Below are 12,038 nucleotides of genomic sequence, written 5' to 3'. Positions count from 1 at the left end.
ATGTGTAGTATACACACCCTGAGCAAGCATACACACATGTATTTACTCTTTCTTTAATTAGGAAAAAGGAACTTCTTTCAAGAGATGACTTGGAGTTACCTTGGAGACCACTTTATGACATGGTGGAAAGAATATTATATTCCAAGACAGAGCACCTGGGATTAAATTGGTTTCCTAAGTAAGTATTTCCATTTAAAGTACTTTTGGGGAGCACTTTTGGGGACTCTTAGGGGTTTGATCATAATAGAGAAATGTTGGGTTACTTGAGATAAGCAAGCAAATATACATTTTAATGTGCTCATTTTTATGTATCTTGACTCCTAAAACAATTTATTGCCCTCTTTAAGCTATATCTGAAGCTGCACTTAAGAATTTCCCACCACCATATCTCTAACAGCTAACATCACCATACTGGCCAAAGAAAACAAGAGATTTTTGTTTGAAATCTAATATTTTGTCATGCACATTTGGCATTCTTCATAGTATATCCACATATGTTTTAATTCTTCAAGTAAAATGAATGCTTCAAAAGGAGGAGCTTTGCGTATTCCAGGGGGCACCCACATCCCAGAGCACACACACTCCCAGTTAAAGGAGCATCAGTTTCAGTGATTGACTGTGTTATAGTACAAATTATTCAAATGCACGGTCTTTGGTTTATGTTATTTTCTAGTAATGTTTAGACATAATAAGACTATAAATCTCTGGCTGTTTATGGCTTCTTGTACACACATCCTGACTCTTCCAGATCTCTAATTTTGGTACATTTTGTATTTAATTCTGAACCTTTACAGAGTACGGTATAATCATCTGTCCTTTTTGATTAATAGTGATTTCAGGCTTGACTGCAAAGTGTCATTTTTCCCTGTTAACAAGGGTTTGTCCAGTTGTGATCTAGCTCTTAATTTTCTCAGTCTTAGCGTGTTTGGCTTAAAATACTCTTAAATTTGTGATTGAGGTTTATTTTTAGGAAATCTTTTTTTAAACTTTTAATAGCTGTTTCCTCTTATTATCTAGAGTTGTTTCTCATATACATATGCACTCATTTTCTGAAGAACACCATTTTATATGCCTGTATTATTTTCCTTTTTCTCTTTTATAAATGAAGTCTTTGAACATTTATTTCTGTGGTTTTTCTCTCAATCCTAGACATGTTTACATATCTACCCAGTTCAGTTCATTTAATCCATGATTAATCCTCAGGCCTCACTTAAGTCAGCAGTCGTAAGTGAATTTTTTTGAAAATGACTGCTGATGGCAGACTTTAAAGACTTTTAGGTCATAGGTAAAGAGTGAAATGATGTAAATGGAAAGAGTAAAAAAAAAAACAAACTATAGGTAATTGTGAACTTAGACCCTAATTGTTTTTCGGACAGTAGTCACAAATACTCTCAGAAGGTATTTCAGTCAGTCACATGGTCAGAAGGTATTTATTTCTTGAAGATTTCATGTGTTAAAACAAGGAAACCCATTTCAACCATAAAAGTGGCAGAATTCATCATGAAACTAAAGGGTGCAATGTTCAAGTGTGTTTTTACTAATATTTATTATGAAAACCCCAAATTTAACATGAAAGATTACTTTTGAGTTTTATTTCTGTCGGAGGGAGCATGGAACAGACTGGATTGACTAGACCTCAAGATCTGAGCCTGTTGAACTTTTTTTTTTACAGCTGTTTATTTTATTTTATTATTATTTTTTTTGGCTGTGTTGGGTCTTTGTTGCTGTGCGCGGGCTTTCTCTAGTTGCGGTGAGCGGGGGCTACTCTTTGTTGAGGTGCGCGGGCTTCTCATTGCGGTGGCTTCTCTTGTTTTGGAGCACAGGCTCTAGGTGCACAGGCTTCAGTAGTTGCAGCATGCAAGCTTAGTAGTTGTGGCTCGCGGGCTCTAGAGCGCAAGCTCAGTAGTTGTGGTGCACAGACTTAGTTGCTCCACGGCATGTGGGATCTTCCTGGACCAGGGATTGAACCCGTGTCCCCTGCATGGGCAGACGGATTCTCAACCACTGGGCCACCAGGGAAGTCGTGAGCCCATTGAACTTTTGACTAGAATCACCATTTCATAGATTTCAGGGACCTTTAAATGGAGTTCAAAATCAGTTATCTTTCTAAAATTTTCCTGGCTCATTTTTTGACTGCCTTTGAAAGTCTTTGGTAAATCATGGGGGAGGGAAAGCTATTCCTTCAGTAATTTCTCCCTCTTCAGCATTTCTTTTACTTCTCTATAACCAAGTGTCACACTTGCTGCCCTGACAGGTGTAACTTTGCAAAAGCAGCCACTTTTTTTTTTAAGTACTATGTCGTTATTAATAAATATCTATGGCTTTCCTCTTCAGCGATGCCATTGTTTTCCAGGAAATTTTGTTAACGCTTATTACTGTTAGTGTCAATCATTGTTTATAGTTCCTTCCCTGCATCTTGATACTAATTACCATGTCATTTCCTGAAGCTTCACATCATCCTTGCTGTTATGGAAACCTTCCTTAAAAGTTTCACCTTGGCTGTTCTTGGTCTTTTGAAGAGACATCAAGTCTTTAATGAAATCTTTACTTGGTTTACAGTGTGACTCTTAACTCTAATAGACTTTTGTATTCTGTAGATAACTATTCCAAAATGAAATTCATAAATAGCATGACCTTTCTACACTCAAAAATAAATATAAATAATGTTTTAACCGTAAAAGAAATAATGGGAAAGTAGTTTATTATAAAGCAATATATATTTCAAACATGCATGCACTATTATACTAAAAAACGCAGTATAGGAGACTTCTCTGGTGGTCCAGTGGTTAAGAATCCACCTTTCAGTGCAGGGGATGTGGGTTTGATTCCTGGTCGGGGAGCTAAGATCCCACATGCCATGGGGCAACTAAGCCCGCACGCCATAACTACTGAACCCACGTGCCACAACTAGAGAGAAGCCTGTGCACCACAAGGAAAGATTCCGCTTGCCACAAGACCTGACGCAGCCAAAAATAAATAAATAAATATTTAAAAAACAAAACAGTATGGTATTCAGATTTTGCATCTACTTTTAATGAGTAAGTTTAGATTTAAAAGTAAAAAGATCAAAACACATTCTGTATCAGAAGTACAAGAAAATGTAAGATAAACAGCATAGCAGCATTGTTAGTGGACATTGAAATAAAAACTAGTGCTAGGATACAGAATAACAGGCCACACTTACTTAAATATGATGAGAGAGAGAGAGAAATAACTTTAATTTCAGACTACTGACTGGGAAAAAAAAGAAGTAAGATACTGTTGCAGGTGAGCTGGCCTTATTTATAACATAGTGTCACAATGATTCTTTATGTAATTATGTGGGATGGTGTAGTTACTTAGTATTACAAAACATTATTTTTAAACATTATCACATGTGAAAGAAATAGGCAAAGGATGAATTAGGAAAAGAAACATTAATATATGAAGCCATAGAGAATTTGTGCAGCAGACTTTTGCCAAAATAAACAATGTCAGTGTGTAATTTTCACAACATAAATTGTCTTTTGTGTCCTACCAAAATAAGGATGACATTCCAGAAAAACATGAAACATTTTAACAACAAAATTATTAATGAAATTCTCTGACATCCTCATTCTTTGTGTATCTGATAATTGCAAGTGTAGTGACACTTAGTTCTAAGACTGTTAAAGCAATCTTCAATCTTAGTTACATATTTGTATGAAAACTACACATGCACAGGGATTTAGTTTTGGCAAATCAAGTGGGGCAACTGGAATTGCCATTATGCTGTAATTTTTTTTTTCTTTCAGGAATCATGAATAACCGTAGGTAAAATTTTCAGCCAAAGTACAGCCTTCCTTCAATTTACATGTTAGTTGTATTCCTAGAGATTCGATGTCTATTAAAACTGTGTGAAAAATAGTTAATGTTTAAAGCAGTTAACTTTTAGTTAAAGAATTTTTAACCTGTATAACCGTGCATTGGGACATTTGAAAGTCTTGAAGTAATAATTTTTTGTTGAGTCTGGCTAGTCCATGAATTGCATCATATCTAATACACCTGGCTTTTAATCACTAAAGGTCCAGTGAGTCCTCCCCACAATTGTGGTAGTTAAAAATGTCCCTTACATTTCCAGAATGCGCCCTGCATGTGGTTAGAGGCTTATGGATTTGCTGTCCTCTTAGCCTGCATCCATGCAAGTTAAAGTTTGCTGCCTCATTAATCAGTCTCTCCTGTTTTCTTACCATTGGTCCAGCACTTTTTGCTTTCTTTTTTTCTGTTTTTAATTCTGTAAGATCCAGGTCTTTTAGTTTCCAAACCAGTATTCTTTTTCCTGTTCCAGTGCTTCTCAGATTGTCCATTTAATACCTCCTTCCCCTTCCCCAAAGATGTTTCTTAAGAGGTGTGGTGTGAGAAATTTCTTGGAATTTTTACATTTTATCTTAAACATTCATATCTTTATTAGGTATATTAAGTAATGCTTTCATAAGTAAAAATTTCTTCCATATGTATCTCTTGACTAAAGTTGATGCTCCAAGAAGATGAACTCTATTGGCCTAGTGGCTTGGAGCACTTACACACAGGGCTGTGTGTGTCCACTAAAAGGAGCACACATTGTGAAGTGCAGCTCTGTTGATGCATCCTGTTTTTAAAAATGATGATGTGTTGTTCCAGTTTGAAGTGATCAGAAAGAATACTGGGCATCTGGAACTACTTTTGAGGGGGCACTTTCTTAGTGAGAGGCAGCACTGTAGGACAAAATTTGAAACTTAATGTCTCTTCTGTTAAAAAAAAAAAAGCAGTTTTTCAGAATTATAATTAATTATTTATTCATTTTTTCTAATTTGCTTTAATCTTTTTACTGTTATTATCATATTTTACCTCTCCTTTTTTTTTTTTTTTTGCGGTATGCGGGCCTCTCACTGTAGTGGCCTCTCCCGTTGCGGAGCACAGGCTTCGGACGTGCAGGCCCAGCGGCCACGGCTCACGGGCCCAGCCGCTCCACGGCATGTGGGATCTTCCCGGACTGGGGCACGAACCCGTGTCCCCTGCATCGGCAGGTGGACTCTCAACCACTGCGCCACCACGGAAGCCCTACCTCTCCTTTTGAAAGGAGTACCTGTACCATATTTCCATTCAGGTCACACTGTATATAGTTACAACAATTAACTTTGAAAGATTTTCAGATTCTTTGGTTCTTGGACTGTTTCATCACACTTGCCTTGATTTTAATATTGGAGGAATCTGATGTGTTAGAGACACTAGTTGGAGAGCCATACAACAGTACTTTCACTTTTTGTTCCTCACAGCTAGTCTCTGTCCAGTGAATTTCTAAGATGGGATCATTTAAAACATTTTAAAATTTACTTTTCTACTTAAGATACTATTGGGGCTTCCCTGGTGGCACGGTGGTTGGGAGTCCGCCTGCCGATGCAGGGGACACGGGTTCGTGCCCCGGTCCGGGAAGATCCCACATGCTGCAGAGCGGCTAGGCCCGTGAACCATGGCCGCTGAGCCTGCGCGTCTGGAGCCTGTGCTCTGCAACGGGAGAGGCCACAGCAGTGAGAGGCCCGCGTACCGCAAAAAAAAAAAAAAAGATACTATTTAGTACACTAGTATAGCAAGTGTTTATAGCCCAGGGATAGAAGTGTGACTTTTTACAAACATTTTATTTCAGAAAATTCCTTAAGGAGCCCTTTAATATGGCATGCTTTGGGAGTTAGTATTTTGTTTTGAGTGTTTTCATCTTAAATGTATTCTGAGACATTTTGAAACAGTTTTGTCAGCTGACTGCATGTATTCATAACTATTTTTAGAATACCATTTTTATAATCAAAAGTGAAAGCTTTTTTCATTTGTTAACTGTTTGTCTTTCAAGTCTTAAACTCATGTGCCTAATGTGTTTGTCTTTATTGAAACCACTGCTTAGAATGCCATGCATTTCAACATGATTTTAAAAGCTGATTCCATTGTTTGAAGCAAGGATTATTAAACTTCCTTCTCCTTTCCCCTATTTTCTTCTCTGTCCCCTCCTCCTTCGTTTTTGCTTCCTCTCCTCCTTCCCTCCTCCTTCTGTCTTTTTGCCTCAGTGGCAAAAGACCCTTTTTACTTTCATCTGTTTTTACTTTCTACTGGAGAAACAATTTGTAGGGTTTTTTTATTCAAAAGAAAAATTAAAATTGGAAAAAACCTAGGTAGTTGTGAACTCGATACTAGCAACTTAAGAGCTGCTTATTGTTTACTTTGTAAAAGAAGCATCTGAATCTTTTGGGCATGATTTTATGTCATAAAACAGTGTCCCACACACTTAATTGGAATAACATATTACAGGTTACAAATGTAGGCAGCACGGTAAAGAAAGGTATTGCTACTAACAAAATGTGGGGTAATTATGCATAGATCAGTTTTTACAAATGAACATAGATAATTCATGTTTGAATTACTATGTGTATATATAGAGATTTATTTAGTCTTATTACTATCAGTTCAGTTTTTGTGGGTGGTTTGGTGTTTTAAAGGTTTACATATTTGCATCATGAGTAGCTTGGGCCTAGATAACTCATTTACATTTTAAAAAATATTTAAATATCTATTTTTCTTTTATATATATTCTAAGGTGGATCATACAGTATTAGACTATTTCATTTTTCATATTAATGTGCCTCTGGAGAAATTTGATATTTCCCTTTTCTGGTACTTGTTCTTGATTTCTTCTTTCTCTGTTAAATCTAAAAGGACCATTTGAATTGGTACTCTTATCCTTAAGATACAGTTAAATCCTTTGTTCCCCCATCAACACATGAAAATGACATTTCTTAACCTCTGTTGGGGTTTCTTGATATGTGTAGCCACATTTCTAAGCTTAAGTTACTACCAGCAACTCAAGAATGATCTTTAGCTACAGAATTTAACATGATAATGAAATATGAAAGTAATTTGTCTGAGAACCTGTTGAAATTTAAAATAGTTTACAGTTATTTTGTTAATAAACAATGATTATTAATATGGCATTTGCAGTGATTTTTTTAACATGGTATTTGAGGAACATTCTATTTGCTTTTTAAAAAATTCTATTTTTATTTGGAAATTAGAGAATAATTGGTTGATTTTATTAATTTTTATTAATGACTTTGATAGTGCTTCTTTCAAAAGTTGTGCTACAATGATCTTTCTCTAGAAACTGCTCTTTTTAAAGCAATTTAAAAAATACTCAGTTCACATTGATCAGGCTTGTCATCACTTGTAGCAATTATACACACTCTTTTACATGAGTGGTCAGAATTATTACAATTTCTTAACATTTACTTGCCATAGAGGCATACTTTTTTCTTGAAGTAATTGTATTGAAAAACCCATGTTAATTCCACATCAGTGATGAAGATGTTATAATTTATTTAGACTGTCCTCAGGTAAAATTATCTTGAACCTAATTTTGTGTGAAGTGGCTGTGAAAAATGACTGCTGATTTAACTAAGCAGTATTAGATTTTGTAAGATTAGATATGCGGTGGATAGTGTTTGACTAACTGATGGTGGATTTGTTTGGATTTAGGAAAAGCAGGAAAAAACTGATATATTAAGTTACAAGGAGGTTGAGGCAGAGGTATGTAGAATATACCAGGGTTATAGTTTCCCAGTTCATTTATAAAAAAGCAAATATGATTACTCTGAAGTTAAATTTTAGTTCAAGAATTGTGAAGTGAAGCTGAACGTAGTTCTGGCCGTGGGCAGTCCACACTACTCTCATCTTGAATTTGTTATTTGCTGTACATTTCTCTGGTTTAGAAGTGAATATTGTCCTGACAGTTAGGTAAGGCTAAGGAGGTAGGAATCATAAACCTCGAGGTTTATATAAGTCCACTGTCTCAGTAACTGGAGGCTAAGGCTTTTGGCTTTCCTCACGCTTCTCTGCTACATATTTGGCATTTATTAACTTAAGGCATACTTAAGTACTTAAGTATTTATTTGGCATACTTTATTAACATAAGCAATCATAAAGTACGTCATCATAAGGAAATTGCATCCCAGAGAGGAGAATTCACACAGAGTCATTTGTTGAAACTGGGACAAGAGCTCAAGAACTGGGACAAGAACTTACTTTCTGCCCTGATAAATAGGGTGGCAGTTGGGGAAGGACTTTCCTATTTTGATGCAATTTCCTAAATGTAAATTAATAGCTTCTCAGAGGCAGTAGAATAAATGTAAAAGCAAAATGAGTACAAATTTTCATTCTTAAGGAGGTTGAAAATATAATTTATTTTGGCCAGATATGAAATAATAATTGTAGGTAACATTTATTGTGCTTAATTCTGGGCTAGATAACTGCATTCTTTATATTATCTTATTTAATTTTTGTAACAGCTCTTATATAGATATGAGGCTATAATACTGCGCTACTAGTAAGTAGCAGGACAGGTATTCAAATTCACATCTGTCTGACTCTAAGCCCAGGCTGTGAACCATTTATTACATGATATACTGTGGCTTTCTTTTCAAGCTAACATGCGTTTACTAAGAGGAAATAGGGTACGAGAAAACCCACCCAAAACTTTGTCCCTCTGTAGATCCCTTTTGATTAAAAAAAAAAAAAAAAGTGTTTTGAATTGTTGTCACTTTAGTATTAGAATTCCAACAATTGGAAAAGTTTTTAGTGATTATTCACTCCCTCTAAAAATTAGTGAAATATAATCTAGTAGCATCTAGCCATAACCTTTTATTTTATTTTTGAACAGAAACATTGTTCCCTTCATCTTGAGAGATTACAAGAATCACAAAAGGTCACTATACAGATATCACAGGTTAGAGAGATTGTACCCTTTTCTGGCTAAAGAGTATAAATCCAATGGCACAGGCCTTATTAAGGAGGGGTTAAAACAGACTTTATTTAGATGAACTAAATCACATTCCCACACACCCTATTCCTCTAATGAGTGAAGTGACAGCTATCAAGTCTTACAATTAACCTTCTATTCTGAAGAGTGAAGGGAACTGGAGAAAACATGTAGCTATGCAGCCTTTTATGACTTGCTTTCTAGAATCATTTTTGACATTATAGGAAGTTTGTTGGTAGAATAGAAAAATTACCAGTGAAAATAGCAGGTTTTCTGTGTTGTACTCTCAAACCAGCTGCCACAGAAACAGTTAAAAGTAAATGTAAAGTTAACATGAACACAAACATTAGGAACTGGTAGAATTATAGATCTTCTGCTTATTTCCTTGGACCATAAGTTTACCATTTTAGAATTATCTTTTTTAAAATCTGCATTTAAGTTAATCTCTTATTTCATTTGGAACTAGATGAACCTTCAGATCTTACCTATGAATTCTAAAATTTGTTTCTAAGTTGGTTCTTTGGTCCAAACTAAAAGAAGATCCAGAGATCGATGTTCTTTGTTGTCCTGATAGAAAATGTTTATAGAGCGTTGTAAATAAATAAATATATTTATAATATATGTATATATGTAAATGAACACAACCTTGTTATAAGCACTTTGGAAATGCCCAGAAGTAAAAAATCATAGTCGTGGTCTTCAGGGAGTTGTAAATGTAGTTGGAGAGAAGTTTGCTCCCCTCCCCCTCCTTTTTTTTTTTTAACTAGGCAAACTTAGATGTTCCCTCAATTAAACTCTGTTTCTGAATTGATGAATTTTTTTTGTGAGAGAAGGTAACATCTCTCTTTGATAATCAGAGAAAATGCTCCATGATGGCTCTCTGGCCATATGGTCATCTTTTTTATTTTAGAATTATCTCATGAGTTGTAGCCCGGTTTCCTCTTCAGTTAATTTTTTTCTGAGTACTTTTGAAATTAAAGAGGATTCTTACTGGGGCTTCCCTGGTGGCGCAGTGGTTGAGAGTCGGCCTGCCGATGCAGGGGACACGGCTTCGTGCCCCAGCTCGGGAAGATCCCACATGCCGCGGAGCAGCTGGGCCCGTGAGCTATGGCCGCTGAGCCTGCGCGTCCGGAGCCTGTGCTCCGCAATGGGAGAGGCCACAACAGTGAGAGGCCCGCGTACCGCAAAAAAAAAAAAAAAGAGGATTCTTACTGCTTCAAGTAATGAAATTATAGTTTTCTCTCTTGGTTATATACATTGATTACTTGTGTTGAGTTTGGTTTGTGTTATTCCTTGGAATTTCTTTGCAAATTAGTTCTTAAGCTTTCAGAGAAGTTGGATAGACTTCTGGACTTAAGAATTTCAAGCAGCTTAATGAGAAAGTGTCAGGTGGAAGCACTGCCTGAATGTTACCCCTTTCCCCCATAATTTTTTCTCTTGAGATTTGGGGACTTGTTTTATTTTTACTTTTATACATCGTATTGTAAGTAGTCACACATTTATTTTAAAATTCCAGTTCAAAATTACCCTTTGTTTTGTTAATTTGCATTTGACCTCTTTTGACTGTGGTCTACTTGGAATTTTAAACATCCATTCTGGTGATGTGTGTTTAAACCAGTACACACTAGCCTTTTCATTAAAGTAGAAGTGTTTATTATAAGTTCATATACAAATATTTATGTTGTTTTCCTAAATTCACTTGAACCACCTACAAGTTGGAAAATAAGTTACAGCTTTTAATGTTCCTCAGCTAACTTTTTAAGTAGCTGGTCAGAAAGGTGGCAGTTGCTTATTATTTTGATGATCGTTGCTGGCAATAAAGTGCCTTGGAGGGTTATAAAACTCTCATCAGTAGGTTACAGAAAACTGGTTTCTGGTAGTTGCTGACAGAGGCACACCGGACTTTGCTGTTTGTTTTTTGATGTAAAAGCACTTTAATAAAAATTTAAAATTAGTATTTGAAGCCACTGAACATACTTCTTGATATATTGATAGGTATATGGTCATTGCTGCCCACTTTGTAAAGATCGAAGATGATTTGCCCTTTTTCTAGTTTTCTTCCCTTTTTTTCACTGCATAGAATGAGCAAAATGAAGGCAAAGGGAAGAGTAGATTACAGAGTTTAGGTAGTTAATTGTTAGAGTTTTGTCTGTATGAAAGAGAAGGATTAGTCATTCCATATACACAGATAATATCTAAATGTATGAGTGTATCTTAGAGATATTTATTAAAAATGTGTTCTTAAAATACACCAACCTAATTTATCAAATGGCTTTTTCCCCCCAGTTCTGTAGAAAATGTTCTCAAAACACTCGTGAAAAGCTGCCGACCGTAAGTAGCTTCTCAATTTATAAAGCCTCTTATTGTTTCTGTGGGCTTTTCCCCATATTTAGTATGCTTTGAAGAGGAATTTAGAGGTATAACTAGTCTCTGATATTGTGATGTTAGTCACTGAGCACAACATATCATCTCCAGCTCTTCAACTGAACTTTTCAGATTTCATTTAGAAATTTAGAAATTTTTAACTGGTGTGGGTGTCAGTCACCCATTATAAAGTAAGAATGCAATGATGTACGTATAACTGGCTTCATCTGAAAGATTTTCCTAGAGTATTGTTACTCAGATCAAAAATATTTTCCAAAATGAGCCTTGTAGGTCTTATATTAAAATGAATAATAATAAGATGGCGCATAAGTTTTTTTCTACTGTGGTCTGTTTCAGTAGAATATTTGACTTTGAACATCCCATATTCTTATGTTTAAAGATGAATATGGATAGAATTTAGTTTAATTAAAGTCCAGTTGTGTGGACTTGAACTATTTTTTCATTCTTGTTTATCAGGCTGTTCTAAGACATACTTCTGCTATGAATGCAGTGAATTCTTTTGAATGGAAATTCGTATATTTATCATATGCTTGTAATATGAGTTAAAGTTATTTTATAGATCAGATATTTGTTGCTGACCTCCTATACTACTCAGTCTCGGGCAAATGTATTTTCAATATATAAAATGTCTCCTTTTAAGAGGCTTAAGATCTAACCTGAGTCATTCAATAAGCCACCAAGGAGCAGTGTCATTTTGTGAAACTTGATCATCACTGAGGTACTTACTGGTTTTTAGGTTCTTAGATAATTCATAGAATGCCCAAACTTCTGTTTTGGATTACTAGGCTAACAGTTGATTCTGAAAAATTAGGAAGGGGAATCAATGTATGAGATCTTTGAAGGTAGAATATATGAATAT

The 12,038-nt window shown here is 35.5% G+C and overlaps 1 protein-coding gene across 1 annotated transcript in view; it reads left to right on the top strand.

Annotated features, from left to right (window-relative positions):
* The window catches only part of PSME4 (proteasome activator subunit 4), a gene marked incomplete at its 5' end in the record, with an annotated part of 101,217 nt that overhangs the window by 28,936 nt on the left and 60,243 nt on the right, over window positions 1-12,038 (top strand). The window contains 2 exons of the mRNA XM_082852302.1: window positions 62-178; window positions 11,081-11,125. Of these exons, the coding sequence (XP_082708428.1) occupies window positions 62-178; window positions 11,081-11,125 (162 nt within the window). The remainder of the gene's footprint in view (window positions 1-61; window positions 179-11,080; window positions 11,126-12,038) is intronic.

Source organism: Leucopleurus acutus, assembly GCF_964270905.1.
Source record: "Leucopleurus acutus genome assembly, chromosome: 12".
Taxonomy (NCBI): Eukaryota; Metazoa; Chordata; class Mammalia; order Artiodactyla; family Delphinidae; genus Leucopleurus; species Leucopleurus acutus.
The sequence above is the reverse complement of the archived record's forward strand: the minus strand, read 5'-3'. Positions and strand labels throughout refer to the sequence as shown.